The sequence below is a fragment of the Rhinichthys klamathensis genome, unplaced genomic scaffold, assembly GCF_029890125.1.
Source record: "Rhinichthys klamathensis goyatoka isolate OS25496 unplaced genomic scaffold, OSU_Roscu_1.1 h1tg000251l_1, whole genome shotgun sequence".
Taxonomy (NCBI): Eukaryota; Metazoa; Chordata; class Actinopteri; order Cypriniformes; family Leuciscidae; genus Rhinichthys; species Rhinichthys klamathensis.
Window position 1 is genome coordinate 368,959 of NW_026606773.1, and position 14,868 is coordinate 383,826.

Below are 14,868 nucleotides of genomic sequence, written 5' to 3' on the forward strand. Positions count from 1 at the left end.
GTGACGCATCGTCTCGTTCCCTTTCTCAGGGAACTACGGTTACAGTCGTAACCTGAGACGTTCCCTTTCGAGGGAACTCTCGATGCGTCACTTGACGCTTTGGGAACGAGAATACCCAAAACGCCAGAATTCCAAGTACCTGAGTGTCAGTCTGTTGAAACTAAGCACTAAGCACCTGAGAACCTGGGGCAGCATCCAGGTCTAAGCTGTAAAACCTAACGAATGTGAGCGGTGAGGACCAGCCTGCCGCATCACAAACGTCTTGAAGAGAAACTAACCCTAACCCTAACCCTAACCGCAGATGTAAAAGGAGGAGGACAGAAAGCCTGCAGCACAATAGGCCTCGGAGTCAAGGTCGGCACCTTAGGGACGTATCCCTGTTTTGGATATAAGAATGCCTTGACCATCCCCGGTGCAAACTCAAGGCAAGTGGGGGAAACCGAAAGGGCCTGAAGGTCTCCAACTCTCTTAAGGGACGAAATAGCTAGCAGAAAGATAGTCTTAAAGGTAAGAAACTTCTCTGAAACCGAATCTAAGGGCTCGAATGGAGCCCTAGACAGGCCTTCTAGTACTAAAGCAAGATCCCAAGCTGGCACCCTAGTGCGAGTTGCAGGCCTTAGCCTCAAAGTGCCACGAAGGAAACGTGTAATCAGGGGGTCTCGACCCAACGATGTACCCCCTACCAGGGCGTGGTAAGCCGCAATGGCCGCCACGTAGACCTTGAGCGTGGAAGGACATAGACCTGACGTAAAGCGCTCCTGCAGGAACTCGAGTACTGTGTTCACAGAACAGTTAACTGGATCCCACTGATGTCGGTGACACCATACAGAAAAAACTCTCCGTTTAAGCGCATATAGTTTCCTAGTAGCTGGAGCTCTGGAGCTTAGAATGGTCTCAGCAGCCTCAGCTGAGAGACCACTCTCTATGAGTTGGGCCCCCTCAGAGGCCAAACCCGCAGGTTCCAAATTTCTGGTCGAGGGTGAAATATTGTGCCCCCGGCCTGAGACAGAAGGTCTCTCCTGATCGGGATCTCCAAGGGAGGACCGTCTAAGAGATTGATCAGGTCCGCAAACCAGATCCGACTCGGCCAGCGTGGTGCTACTAGCAGTAGGCTTATTCCGTACTGGCGGACTCGTTCCAGAACTCCTGGGAGCAGAGCAACAGGGGGAAATGCGTACAGACGTAGCCTCGGCCACGTCTGCACCATAGCATCCAGCCCCAGGGGGGCTGGGTGAGTAAGGGAGAACCAAAGTGGACAGTGCGTCGTATGCTGAGACGCAAACAGATCCACCTCTGCTTGGCCGTAAAACTCCCAAATTTTCTCCACCGCCTCGGGGTGGAGTCTCCAGTCCCCTGGCCTCAGCTCCTGCCTCGACAGGATGTCTGCCCCAATATTCTGGTCCCCAGGAATATACACTGCCCTCAGGGAGAGTACCTTCCCCAGAGACCACAGGAGGATCTGGTGCGCCAGCTTGCAAAGCGGACGCGACCGCAGACCCCCCTGACGGTTCAGATAAGAGACCACCGATGTGTTGTCTGTACGGACGAGCACATGATGGCCCCTCAGGTCTGGGAGGAATTGCTTCAACGCATTGAAGACGGCCATCATCCCCAGGCAATTTATGTGCCAAGAAAGATGATGACTCCTCCACCGACCCTGAACCGAGCGGCCTTCCATTACCGCTCCCCAGCCGGTGAGGGAAGCATCTGTCGAGATCGTAACTCGATGGCAGAGAGCTCCCAACACCGGACCCTGGGTTAAGAACCAGTGTTTTCTCCATATAACCAAGGCACGAAGGCATCGCCGCGTGATCTTGATCATACGAAGTGGGTTTCCCCTCGGGGAGAACCCTCTGGTCCTGAGCCACCACTGCAAAGGTCTCATGTACAGCAGGCCAAAAGGAATCACGTTGGACGCTGCCGCCAAAAGACCCAACAGTCTCTCGAACTGTTTTACAGTGCGTGACTGGCTTAGCTTTAGCTCTTTGGTGGCTGTCAGGATAGCAGCTACACGAACGGGCGATAGAGTGGCCCGCATCGTCACTGAATCCCATACCACACCAAGGAAAGTGGTTCTCTGTACTGGAGAAAGCACACTTTTCTTGGCATTGAGCCTCAACCCCAACATCTGCATATGAGCGAGAACGACACCTCGGTGCCGAACCGCCAACTGCTCTGATTCCGCTAGAATCAGCCAGTCGTCGATGTAGTTCAGAATACGTATGCCCTGAAGCCTGAGAGGGGCTAGAGCTGCATCCACGCATTTCGTGAACGTGCGGGGTGATAAAGCTAGACCGAAAGGAAGAACCCGATATTGGTATTCTTTGCCCCCGAAAGAAAACCTTAGGAACTTCCTGTGCTGAGGGAGGATGGAGACATGGAAGTAAGCGTCCTTCAGATCTATCGTGACAAACCAGTCCTCGGATCTGATTTGAGTCACGATCTGCTTGAGTGTCAGCATCTTGAACTTGAGTTTCTGTACTGAACGATTTAACAGACGAAGATCTAAAATGGGACGCAACCCTCCATCCTTTTTTGGAACAATGAAATAACGGCTGTAAAAACCCGACTCTCTGTCGGGTGAGTACACCTGTTCTATAGCTTCCTTTGCTAACAGGGCCTTTACCTCTTGCTCCATTACCAGAGCCTGCTCGGGATGCACCACTGTGGGCAGCACCCCGTTGTAACGAGGAGGACGAGAACCAAACTGGATTCTGTATCCTTTCTCTACAATCTGCAGGACCCAACGAGAAATATTCGGCAGAAGCTTCCACGCTGCCAGAAAATTTACTAAGGAAACCAGCCTCTCGAGGCTGGTCTCTGGTGTTATCGAGACGGCTAATTCCGGAGCCTGAAACATAATGGCAGGAACTACCTGAACTGGCCGCTCTAAGGCCCCCCTCAGAGGGCGCGAAACCGATGCTGTGCCGCAGCATAGCATCAGCGACTCGCTGGAGACCGCTGCGCCCTGAAGCACCGAGGGTGGCAGGGTTGGCAGAACGGTCTCGTGAGGACCCCGAAATGGAACGGGCACCGTATAATGAGGTGTACACCGCTCCACTTCGGTCGGGGCTGTCCTCACAGGCCTGATGCATGAACATCAGGACCTTTTTTTTTTTTTTTTGAACCGAAGTCGTCTTCGCCTGAAGAACGGTCCTCAGATCCGGCTTCGACTTAGAAGACTTCGGTTGAGAGGGTTGCGTCCGTCTCCAGTCTCTACGTGGAGGTGCACGAGACGCAACACTCTCTTTCTGATGCACACGATATGATGAGCTCGACGGCTGGGGCTGCTCACGCCCAGCAGCCCCAGGGGGCTGGACCCGGCGAGGGATAAACTTTTTAAAAACGTCAGCTTGTTTCTTTGACTCCTGAAATCTCTCGACGACCGCGTGGACTGCGTCGCCGAAGAGACCAGAAGGTTCAAGCGGAGCATCTAATAAAAAAGCTCGATCTTTTTCTTTAATTTCAGACAGATTTAACCATAAATGTCTCTCAGTAGCTACCAAGGCTGCCATAGACCGCCCAATTGCTCTGGCGGTCTCCTTAGTAGCCCTGAGAGAAAGATCGGTAGCCCGACGAAGTTCACGAATATCGTCATGACTGACTCCCTCACTAATATCCAGATCCCCCAGCAGGTCAACTTGATAAGCCTGGAGCACTGCCATAGTATGCAGACATGCTCCAGCTTGACCTGCTGCCGTATAAGCTTTGCCCACTAACACCGAAGTGGCTTTGAGCGGTCTAGTGGGCAAAGCCGAGGCTTTCAGAGACGATGCGGGACCAGGGGAAAGATAACTGGCTAAATTCTCTTCCGCCTGGGGCATCGCCTCATAACCATACTCTTTCAGCCCTCTTATTCTCGAATAAGTGTTAACTTGAGGGCTGAAAAGACGTGATGAGTAAGGTTTATTCCACGATTTAGATATTTCATTGGGCAAATCGGGAAAAAATGGAAGCCCTCGTGGTGGAGATAATGTGGTGGAAGATAAAAAGCGCTCATCTAATTTGCTTTTAGGACGAGCGCCCTTCTTCTCAGATGGCCATTCAATATTTAATTTCTCTACAGCCCGCGACATAACATCCACCAGCTCATCATATGCTGGGGAAATAAATTGTGAATCTCTTTCCCCCATGTGTGTGCTTTCACTCTCCAAACTCATCGCATCAACCTCCTCGGAGGAAGAGCAATAAAGTAATGGAGGGCTCTCTCCCCGGGCGGAAGAAACCGCAGAGCGTGCTTCCGACACCGGGGGGAGAGCGTTGGATCTCTCGGGTAAGGAAGGAGAAAGAGCCCTCGGACCCGTCTCCAACCCCTCCGAAAGTTCCTTTTGCGATCCCCAGGAATGCAATCTCCGCGCTGCCTCAGCAGACGCGGGTCCTGATCCACCTTTGTGTCTCTTTATCAAAGAGTGACAGGCGAGAGCGGAGCATGCGAAGCGGTAACATCTCACAATGCTGGCACTCAGCCCCCTCGAAGGCTGAGACCGCATGCTCCACTCCCAAACAAACGACACAAAGCTCGTGTGTGTCCCCACCCGTTAAATAACGCGGGCAGGGAGAAGCACACTGTTTGTACACTTGTTTAGTTTCCATCCTTTTCCGCAACAGACAACAGTAAATAGACAGAGACAAAATGACACAGATCGCTTGCTGAGACACAGAAGCTAATGCCGCGTTTCACCGGGTGAGCCTTTATCCCTTCCTGGTCATGACGTCACCCGCCCGTGACGCTCATTCTTTCCATTGGACTAGTTGACATTGATGCTCAGACGCATGCACGCTGGGGGCGTTCCCAAAGCGTCAAGTGACGCATCGAGAGTTCCCTCGAAAGGGAACGGACTATAATTCGTTGTATTCAGTTGTCCATAGCGACCGTGATTAACTTATTCCCTTTACGGCTAATTTTAAGCTATGTAGGCTATGTGATTACTGGACATAATCATGACCAGTCATTAAAATTATATTCCCTTTATTTGAGCTAAGAATCGCTACAAGCCTCTCCCTCACTTTTTTATCAGTGATGCCAAACACAATTTGGTCTCGGATCATCGAATTATGCAACAGTCTGAAATGGCATGTCCTTGCTTTCAACTTTAAATCAATTAAGAAACTGTCAAGTCTCTCCCTGTAGTTGTAGACAATAACGAAAAGCATACCTTACAAAAGTCTTGTTTTTTTCGGTGTGCAGTGTGAATCAAACTTCTCCATTACCACGTCGTATGCAATCTTATGTGCATCCGTGCTTCATCAAGGCCCACTGCTTGCAAGTAGGCGCAAATCTCTGTTTAAACGTAGGCTACACCATTCGCGATCAATATTTCCAGTCCAGTTCACAGCGTCAGGCGGCTTAAAGGGATAGTTCACTTTGAAGTTAATTTTTGATATGTTTTAGCTTACCTCAAGGGCATCCAATATGTAGGTGTCTTTGTGTCCACAGTATTTTCAATTTTGATATTTTTAGGTCAAACCGTTCTTATCTGTCAGTCATATAATGCAAGTCTATGGTCACCACCTCAAAGAGCATGCACAGAGAAGTCCAAATTAAACATGATTTAATGACTCGTAAATGTAAGTACACATTGATGGCCTAAGACACGAAACGAGCGGTTTGTGTGAGAAAACGAAAAGTATTATATCGTTTTTACCTCTTGTAAACACAGCCACGTCCAAGTGTTCTAAGGGCGTGGGCGCTTCGCTCTTTTCCGGCAAGCCGGAAGTGATCTCTCGCGCATGTACGTCACTCATTCAATTGTTTTTATTTATTTATTTATTTATTATTGTTTTCTTTTACGACGGTTTAAACATCCCGGATAAGCGCAAATTAGTACCCTTTTAATTAGCCGTCTTACCTACCATCTCTGTTCTGTGTAAACAATGAGTGACGTATACATGCGAGAGATCACTTCCGGTGTTTTCCGGAAAAGACCGAAGCGCCCGCGACCTCAGATCACTTGGACGTGGCTGTGTTTACAAGAGGTAAAAATGATATAAATACTGTTCGTTTTCTCACACAAACCGCTCGTTTCGTGTCTTAGGCCATCAATGTGTACTTACATTTACGAGTCATTAAATCATGTTTAATTTGGACTTCTCTGTGCATGCTCTTTGAGGTGGTGACCACAGACCTGCATTATATGACTGACAGACAAGAACGGTTTGACATAAAAATATCAAAATTGAAAATACTGTGGAAACAAAGACACCTACATCTTGGATGCCCTTGAGGTAAGCTAAAACATATCAAAAATTAATTTCAAAGTGAACTATCCCTTTAACACTTTCCATGACGACTATCAGAGTTGGTGATCAACCTCTCTCATGGTACCATGTAATGTTTCGTAATCCAGTGAAGAAACAGTTTTGTAACAAACTTGTTTTTATTGTCCTTTCAGGTCCATAACAGGAACAGCAACCAAACTTCTATTACACTGGCTTCCAATCACCACACTCTACAGGTAAGTGTTATACTACTGACACCTAGTGGTTAATTTCAGTATACAATTTATCACTACACCGCCCAAACCAATTTTTCCCGCACAATCAAATTCAAAACCACTCAATCTGGAAACACTGGCATGGTTGCATTTCATTCCCCTCGAACCAAAGCTCACAAAGAGAAACGTTTACAGTGGGTGTAGACAGGGGCGGACTGGCCATCTGTGTGATCTGGAGTATCACAGAACGGCCGGTACTCCAGGACGGCGGCGGGCCGGCCCACCACCCGCCACACACGCAGTCATAACCTGTTTTTTCCCCCCACTAATCTGTTTCACACTCCAGTACTGTAGGTGGCAGCAATGCACCTTTAAGTTGGATGCCAGCGCGGAGCATTATCAGCTCGGCCCAAAAAAACTGCGATCGCGGCCGAAGCAGCTGTGCGGACTGATCTCGATCACGCGAACATTATTACACATAGTTGCGCGATCCACTGAGAAGCATTTCAATTCAGTGCAGAATTCTCTATCTCTATTATAAACCCACAGATGGCTGTGATTTAAGCTAGTTAAAAGCCAGATTAAACAGCGCTGATATTCTCAACATCTTGACGCAAAAAAACAGGTGAAACATTGTTCCAAGAACAAACCAGTTAGAAGACATTTCACTCCACAACTTATGAATTAACTGTAACTTAGTAAAACAAATTTTTTGGCAGAAATGTGCCTGTATTCATATTAAAAATGCTGTTATATTAATAGTCATGTAGGCCTATAAGTGTAGGCTATTAAATGTAATGCAGTAATGTTTTTGTTTAGAAGTTATGGCAGTTTATTTATTTATTTTGCATTAAATATTTATACTAAATGTTTATGCTACAATAGGTTTTTAGAGAATAATATATATATATTACAATTTTTTCAGGAATTGTTGAACCAGAATATCAAGATATTTTATTATTTCGCATATGATGGTGAAAAGTAAAAAAGTTAAAGTTAAAAGTAAAGGTAAAGGTAAGGTAAAAAAAACACCACCATGTTATATGTATAATAAATATTTTTTAGTATAGCCCTTCTAGATTATTTTATCCCTTTAGCCCTCGCACACAAAAAGGTTGGAGACCCCTGGTATATAGTAACTATATGTTTTATAATTACAAGTTTGTGTAATTAGGGTTTCTGTAGCCAGTGACATTTCATTATTTGTATTTTATTTTCAATGCAGATGTAATGGCATTGTACATTTTGTTGTTTTTTATTTGAAGACTGAGGTTAATAAACAAAACCCCAATTGTCATCATTGTTTTTGAGATATTACTTGCTGTGAATACCTTGTCTGATATAGGTTACAGTATTGTGGCATAGTATCAGGACATCCTAGTGGCTAGGGGCGAATGGCTGGATGATGGGCCTATTTGGGAGAAAGTCCAGGGCTGTTTTTTAGCCCCAGTCCGTCCCTGGGTGTAGAAACAAATTCAACCCACAGCATGATGTTATAAGAGCTTAAAGACTGTTTCAAACTCCTTATTGAATACTTCCTTCAGTCTAGAGGTCATTCTACTGGAGTCATTATCCTACAGAGAGAGAGAGAGAGAGAGAGAGAGAGAGAATATATAAGACAACATTGCAAAAAAAAGTTAAGACTCTTTCAACATTGGAAAAAGTTGAAAAAACTCACTGCGCTGGAGGTGCAAAAGTTGTTGAAAATTTGTCTAATATCTGAGACAAATTCTTGCACTGTTTGATAATCGTTATTTTCCAGCTTCAGCTTCACTCTGCCCAGCATCATGGGACCACAAATATTCTTACTGTATCCTGGAACCTGAACACCAGCAGTGCAGACGTCACATGTATGAACATCACATATAAGACCTTTAAATAATGACAGATAAATCATTTAATGACAAATAGAGACAGATGAAGAAGCTAAAGAAGAGATTTACATTAGTGCAGGAGTCAGTCATGCAGTCATGTAGCAGTTGTAACAGCAAACACTGGCAGTGCTGGGGAAAAAAACAGACTAGGTGTTAAAACAGTGTAGTCTATGTGCATCATCTGTCATGTATCATGATCATTTCATGATCACACTTGACAACATTGAAAGCCAGGTGTAAATGCACTGAAGACCCACTCAAATTAGATCACTCTAATCTCCTCTAAACGATCACACAGGAGTAAAACTGGATGAAGGTGTAAATGCCATCTGGCTAAAAATATCCTACTCACCCCCCCCCCCCCCCCCCAAAAAAGCAAAAAAGGAGAAATGACCCTTTCTCAGGATGCTGTATTTTAAAGATAATTTTGTAAAATCCAAAAAAAGCTTTACAGATCTTTACTGGAGGTTTTAAACAATGTTTTTCATGCTTGTTCATGAACCATAAACAGTTATTGCACCTGTGGAACAGTCCATCACACTACGGTGTGGGACGGCATAACGGGTTAGTCACAACGAACTAGAAAGGTTGACATGGAGCAGCTAAATGTTGAACCTCCAGGAATCACACATTTAAAAAAATAAAAGCGTAGAACAGAGGAGAGTCTGCTGGCAAAAAGAGAATATTGCGTACAATGTAATTCGTCATATCCGTAAATGGAGAAGTGTGACAGAGCGTGTAACGAAATGAGAATCAACATTTGTTTGGCTTTTCGGAGATGGCGAGAACTGATGGATTGGAAATATTGTAAAAGAGACTCTGAAATGGTGTTTGTATCACTCAACAGCCAGGTGAGTAAGGTATTTTATTTAACAGATAAACTGCCATATGTAGCTCTCCAACAGAGTTCATTGTAAAGCATTATCTATTGTGAAGGGTCAATTCATGATGGTTGTTGTAGCTGTGCTGGAATTTATTTTCAAGGAAGTACCGTGTTTATTATTGGGTAAAGCTACATTAACGTCTTCAGCTAATAGCTTGAGATCCTTTCCACATAAATCATATATCTCACATGCATAGTAGTGAATATATTATGAGCACTATAATATATTCAATATAGGGTAATAATATATATAATATAGGGGGTAATCTCTCTCTCTCTCTCTTTATTTATGAGAAAGAACCATATTCATCTGGACACTCATGCAAAGCACAACCAAAAACATGTTCTTCCACAAAATGCATGCAGTTTTGTTTTTTAACTGCTATAGAGGCCAAAAGTTGCATAGTGTACCTTTAAGGACACTAAAGAGACCTTTCTATGAACTCTGAAAAACACTCAGGAGAAAGATGCTGAAGGCTCCCTGATCACCTGTGTGAACATGCCATATTCCTGCTGCAGGAGGCATGAGGACTGCAGATGTGAACAGAGCAATAAACTGCAATGTCCGTAATGTAAGATGCCTAAGACAGGCTTACAGGGAGACAGGAAGGACATCTTTTTTACCTGTGTGTACTGAGAGACTGGACTGCTCAAAACGTCCTGTTGGGTCTTTCGACTGGAATCCTCCATATTCTTTCTCACACAGAATGTGCAGCTCCACTGGCTTCTGTACATGCAAACACAATATTACACATCAACTTTTTAGTTTGTCTTGACCAGGTAAAGGTTTTCTCTCTCTCTCACCCAGGTGAGTCTCCATCTACAGCTGGTAGGTGACAGTGTGAATGAAAAGCTCGTGGGCATTTGTCACAACACACCAGATCTCCCTCAGAGTCACACACGAAACACACGTCATCATTCTGCTGGGACAAGAGTTCATAAAGAAATAAAACATTTAAAGAATTCTGAAAAGTTTGGTGGTCATGCTGATATTCTGACATGGTGATTGTGAGATGATGATGATGTCTTACTTGATCACAGTTTATCATATGCGGTTCCAAAACTCTTTTCTGGAAAGAATGTGAGAACACAGTGTTGTATAAGTGTTTTAAATGTGAATTTTTCTGACACAATGATAATTTGTTTTACCATTATAAGTTTTCCTAGAGGAATCCCATGGGCCACAATGTCTTTCCTCCATTTTCCATCTGGTTTGTTGAATATGGTGAAATCCCCAGGGCTCAGCCAGACGTCTTCTGTCCTTATGCATCTCCCACAATGCCCTGGGATAAAGACACATCTGTGGGCTAAAGTCCTGTACCACTACAGTCAAGCTATATTTACATTCATTGTCAATATGCAAGAGAAAACCTGATAACTTGTTTTAAGAAACACTTCAGATTTTCTAGCTAGAAATGTAAAACACTGACAACATATTAATATTCATAGTAATTCATTCCCACTCACACACCTTTGTCAAAGCGACATTTGTGTAGAATGCCAACGCCAGAACCGCATGTAACAGGTAGGGTTGGACCTTTAAACACGCTCATGTCAATCCCATCATCATCATCATCATCATCATCATCATCATCATCACCATCATCATCATCTTCTACAAATACAAAATACAACAAATACACAAACATTTAGAATATTTTCTATATCTTTCTGAATAACTGTTATTTTCTATTAAATAAAACATTTCTCACCCTGTTGTTCCAAACCCACAGGGCTTTTTTTCTTCTGCAGAACATAAAATGAGAAATGTTGATGAACATCTAGGTCACTCTTAACTTACAGTAAGTCACATTTGAAAGCTTCAGTCTAGAAAGTTAACTCCTCCATCAAATCTGAAACCATCCAATAGCAGCCAAACCTTTGCATCCTGAACCTTGCTTTTCGCAAAGTTTTTAGATGAAAGAAAGGCCTTCTATGAATAGAAAGCAGCACAAAGTTATAATATGTCATACATGTATTTAAATATGTCATTATGTTTTCTTCACTGTGTCCATCTTTATATCAGGGAACTGTTATTTAACTGGAATTTCTCAAATGAATTCCAACTCACTAATCACCAAGGCCATGATAAAAAAAAAATAGCTAACTATAAGTGCTCTCAAGTGCATTAGTTGGAACTGTTAGTATTGATTAATTATTAAAACCGATCTTATGCACCTCTATGAGTTTCTGGAGTGGAATCCCATTGCTAAGGATGCTGGTTTTCCACTTTTTGTTTCTTTCCTTCCCTGCAAACCTCTCGAACTCAGTGGGCTTGAACCACTGGCCTTCACTGAAGATGCACTCCTGTTCTAAGGACAGAAAGAGTTTATTCAACCACTATTGGAATGACTTGTGAGCACCTGGATGTTAGATGATCCAGAATTACAATCTGGAGACATTCAACAACTTAGCTCCTCATAAACATTACTCAATTCTTTAACAGAAACGTTTATGCACCTACTGTTATTATATTTCTTCAAATGCAAGAAGCCCTCTTTATAACCACATGTAACAGGAAGTTGAGATTCATTTTGTTCTGCAGACGATTCTGAAACAAGTACAATCAAATCAGTTAGCGTAATGTGCACCTCTTAATATTTTAAAGAGCATGCCTGATTAATTATACTGTCTTGTCATTAAATTAGTAAAAATGCTTTAGACTCACTGGGGCAGTTTTGTCTCTTGGCTTGTTTCTTCTCTGATGTGCAGAGGGAGGACGATCCCCTCAGCTGTCTCTTCTTACAGTTTTGTTTCTCCATCTTCCTCTTTTTATCCCTTGATGTCCTTTATTTCTAACGCTGTTCTCACTCAGCCAGTCATTTACTGGAATGCTCTTAAAGAATGATTTCATGAAGGAGGCGATTGTATCATCTGCATTATTTGAACAGCAGGAAGTGGACGGGTTCCTCCACGTTGAGTTGCATTGCCTCCCTCTCACATTCAAATAAACGAAACTGAAAGCTGCTTTTCGGTCCGCCTTCATTAAAGATACACTTCTGCACTAAAGGCGGTTTATTCAACCATTGCTGGAATGACTTCTGGATGCTCTAGAATTATGATCTCTTGCAACTGAGTGACAAAAAATAAGTATAAAAACAACAGATGAGAAAGGATATAATTTTTTTGGGCTCGTCCACATAATGCAAATAATTTCCAGAACCTTTTAATGGAAATGGTTTTTCAAAGCAGTATTGTAAATACTTAAAAAATATATTTTATTAGCATGCTGACATTATTAACCCTTTTACTGTAGTCCTCTTTCACACACAGACAAACATGAACAAACAACATCAAGATTCTATGCAGCCTAAAGGGACATGGTGGTGGAAAAAAATGTGGGATGGGAGAAAAAAGGATTTTTCAAATCTTTTGCGTTCTCTCGCAAAACCTTCACGTTCCCCTGAGAAACTTTGCATTCCCTGCAAAGTTGGCAATATATTCACAGATTTAAACTTCCCGGATCAATAACTCATGAGCTAAACGTTGTTGAAACACAAATGACACCTATTTCCAATCATAGTAACATAGATCGAGCTACAACCCAATTTTCCTCAAAACAAGCTTCATAGCCTAATATAAATGGATAGCCTGATATAAAAAAATCGAATAACCGTAAAACCATTGGTTTAGTTTCATAATAAATAATCATTAAAATTATGCATTTATATCAGACTTAGTGCTGTAGTATAACCAGCAGGAGAGCAGTGATGTGTGAACTGAATTTGGTGACAGTACAGTGTGTTACAGTGAAGTTATTGAATATTTTGCATAACATAAAATGTGCAAAAGGGTTTTGGGTTTTGCACTTTGCAGACGGTCCCTTGGGACTTGTCTATCAGCCGCCTGCTCATAGAGACCTATTATTATAAAGCCTGTTTTGAGGAAAATTGGGTCGTAGCTCATTACTATGACTGGAAAAAGGTGTCATTTGTGTTTTATATTGTTTTATCATTTGAGTTATTGATCCGGGAAGTTCACTTTCAAAATCTGACCTTTTAATAAAAAATCATAATTTCTGACCATTGACTCCCAGTCTTTATTCACCTTTTTCTCAAGGCTTCTCAATAGAATTCATAAAAGTATAGAATGGAATGGCATATTTCTAACAGGAGCACATTGTAACGCAGTGTTACAACATTCCCCGCCTGCGCAACTGGGATTTAAACCCTGCTAGTGTCTTCTCCTGGTTAGATCAGCATTAAAGAACTATCTCAACAGTTCAATAACAGATTGGAGATTAAAATAATATAATTATAATAATAATATCAATTTGTCTAATAAAAAAAAACAGGGATGAAAAATGAACACAAGTAAGATATGTACTTTTGCTATGGTTAAATGTTCAGTGATATCTTTCAAAGATTTCTGAATTTTGGCGCATTTATTTCTCTATGTTGATATGGCAACTAGTAAATACACTAAGTTTAATCATGCTAGCATGTGTGGAAATATTTAAAACAAGTGTGTTACAACTAACCCCGCGTTAGGATGTGCCCCGTTCACCCCTACACTATTTTTGGCAAATTGCCTGAAACTTCACACACATTTGATGCATTTTAACTACCTGAAAAGCAGTGAAAAGGTCTTAGTGTTTCAAAAAAGCATTAAAAGGTATTATTAACATTCCATTTCATCTTGTATTGCTATATTTCATTTGGAATGTCATTCGCATGTGAAAATGTCAAAAACTTGACACAAATTCAGATGCAATTTCACTGCCTGGAAAGTAGTGAAACCATGTCTTAGTGTTCATTAAAACATTGTTTCTTTCTTGAAATTCCAAAGCAATGATTGTAGCACAAGTGAAAAATCAACAAGACTTTTTCAGTGTAGCCCAGATTTTCCACATGTAACTCGATTTTGACCTGTTTAGTCATCATTTTTGGAGCAATTGCTTGTCAGTGTATAGTGAGGCCAATTGGCAGTGGCATTTTTCCTGACCTCTGGTTGTGTATGGATCACATTTTCCAGACTGGCATAGGATAATGTACCCAAATGCCTGACTTCCACATCAATCTGTGACTTCTGAATTGTTCATCTCTGCCATCACCCTCACTGCTTCCTGGGCCGCCCCAAGCGTGGGGCAGGGTCTAGTGTGAGGTACTGGAAGCATGTTCTTTTTCTAATTGAATTTATATGTATTTATAGTCTAAAATGAACTCACAATGGAGCCTTGACCCCATGCAATCTACATGTGCAGCATGTGCCTCTCCATTTCCTTGTTGCCAAAAATGTGAAGCACATGGCAGATAGATTTTAATTTTATTAAGGGGATGTCACATGATAATATTAAACTGTATTTGTTTTGGTTGAATATTATTATTGTGTTTAAAATGCAAATGTCTATGTACACCAGAGGGTTACAATCTTTCCATTTTTTTTATTTGAAATGTGGTAAAAAATGCTTATTTGTTAGTTCATGTTGGTAGATGCATAACAAATTAAACCTTTTGTAAAGTGTTACCATGACTTGCCTATAAATAGTACAAAAATATGAACAATTTTTTAATTTTATGTGTCATGGTGGACATGCTATGTTTGACAAATCTTGATAAGGTTGAATAAAAAAACAAATAATTAATGTTACATGAACATAGAATTTGCTATTATTAATTGGCTCAAAGATCAAGCAAATTGGACAGTTCACTAATATTTTGAGGTAATAATAATTTTT

The 14,868-nt window shown here is 42.2% G+C and overlaps 1 protein-coding gene across 1 annotated transcript; it reads right to left on the reverse strand.

The window, feature by feature from the left end:
• Nucleotides 1-6,358: 6,358 nt before the first annotated feature.
• Nucleotides 6,359-12,224, reverse strand: LOC130101071 (nuclear body protein SP140-like protein). Its single transcript, XM_056266610.1, has 11 exons — nt 11,860-12,224; nt 11,656-11,742; nt 11,370-11,503; nt 11,016-11,124; nt 10,341-10,474; nt 9,996-10,261; nt 9,816-9,915; nt 8,378-8,437; nt 8,113-8,256; nt 7,893-8,008; nt 6,359-6,629 (listed from the first exon to the last, which is right to left on the reverse strand). Exons 1-10 carry the CDS (start codon nt 11,951-11,953, stop codon nt 7,928-7,930), a joined length of 1,209 nt encoding a protein of 402 aa, XP_056122585.1. The 5' UTR covers nt 11,954-12,224; the 3' UTR covers nt 6,359-6,629; nt 7,893-7,927.
• Nucleotides 12,225-14,868: the final 2,644 nt, after the last annotated feature.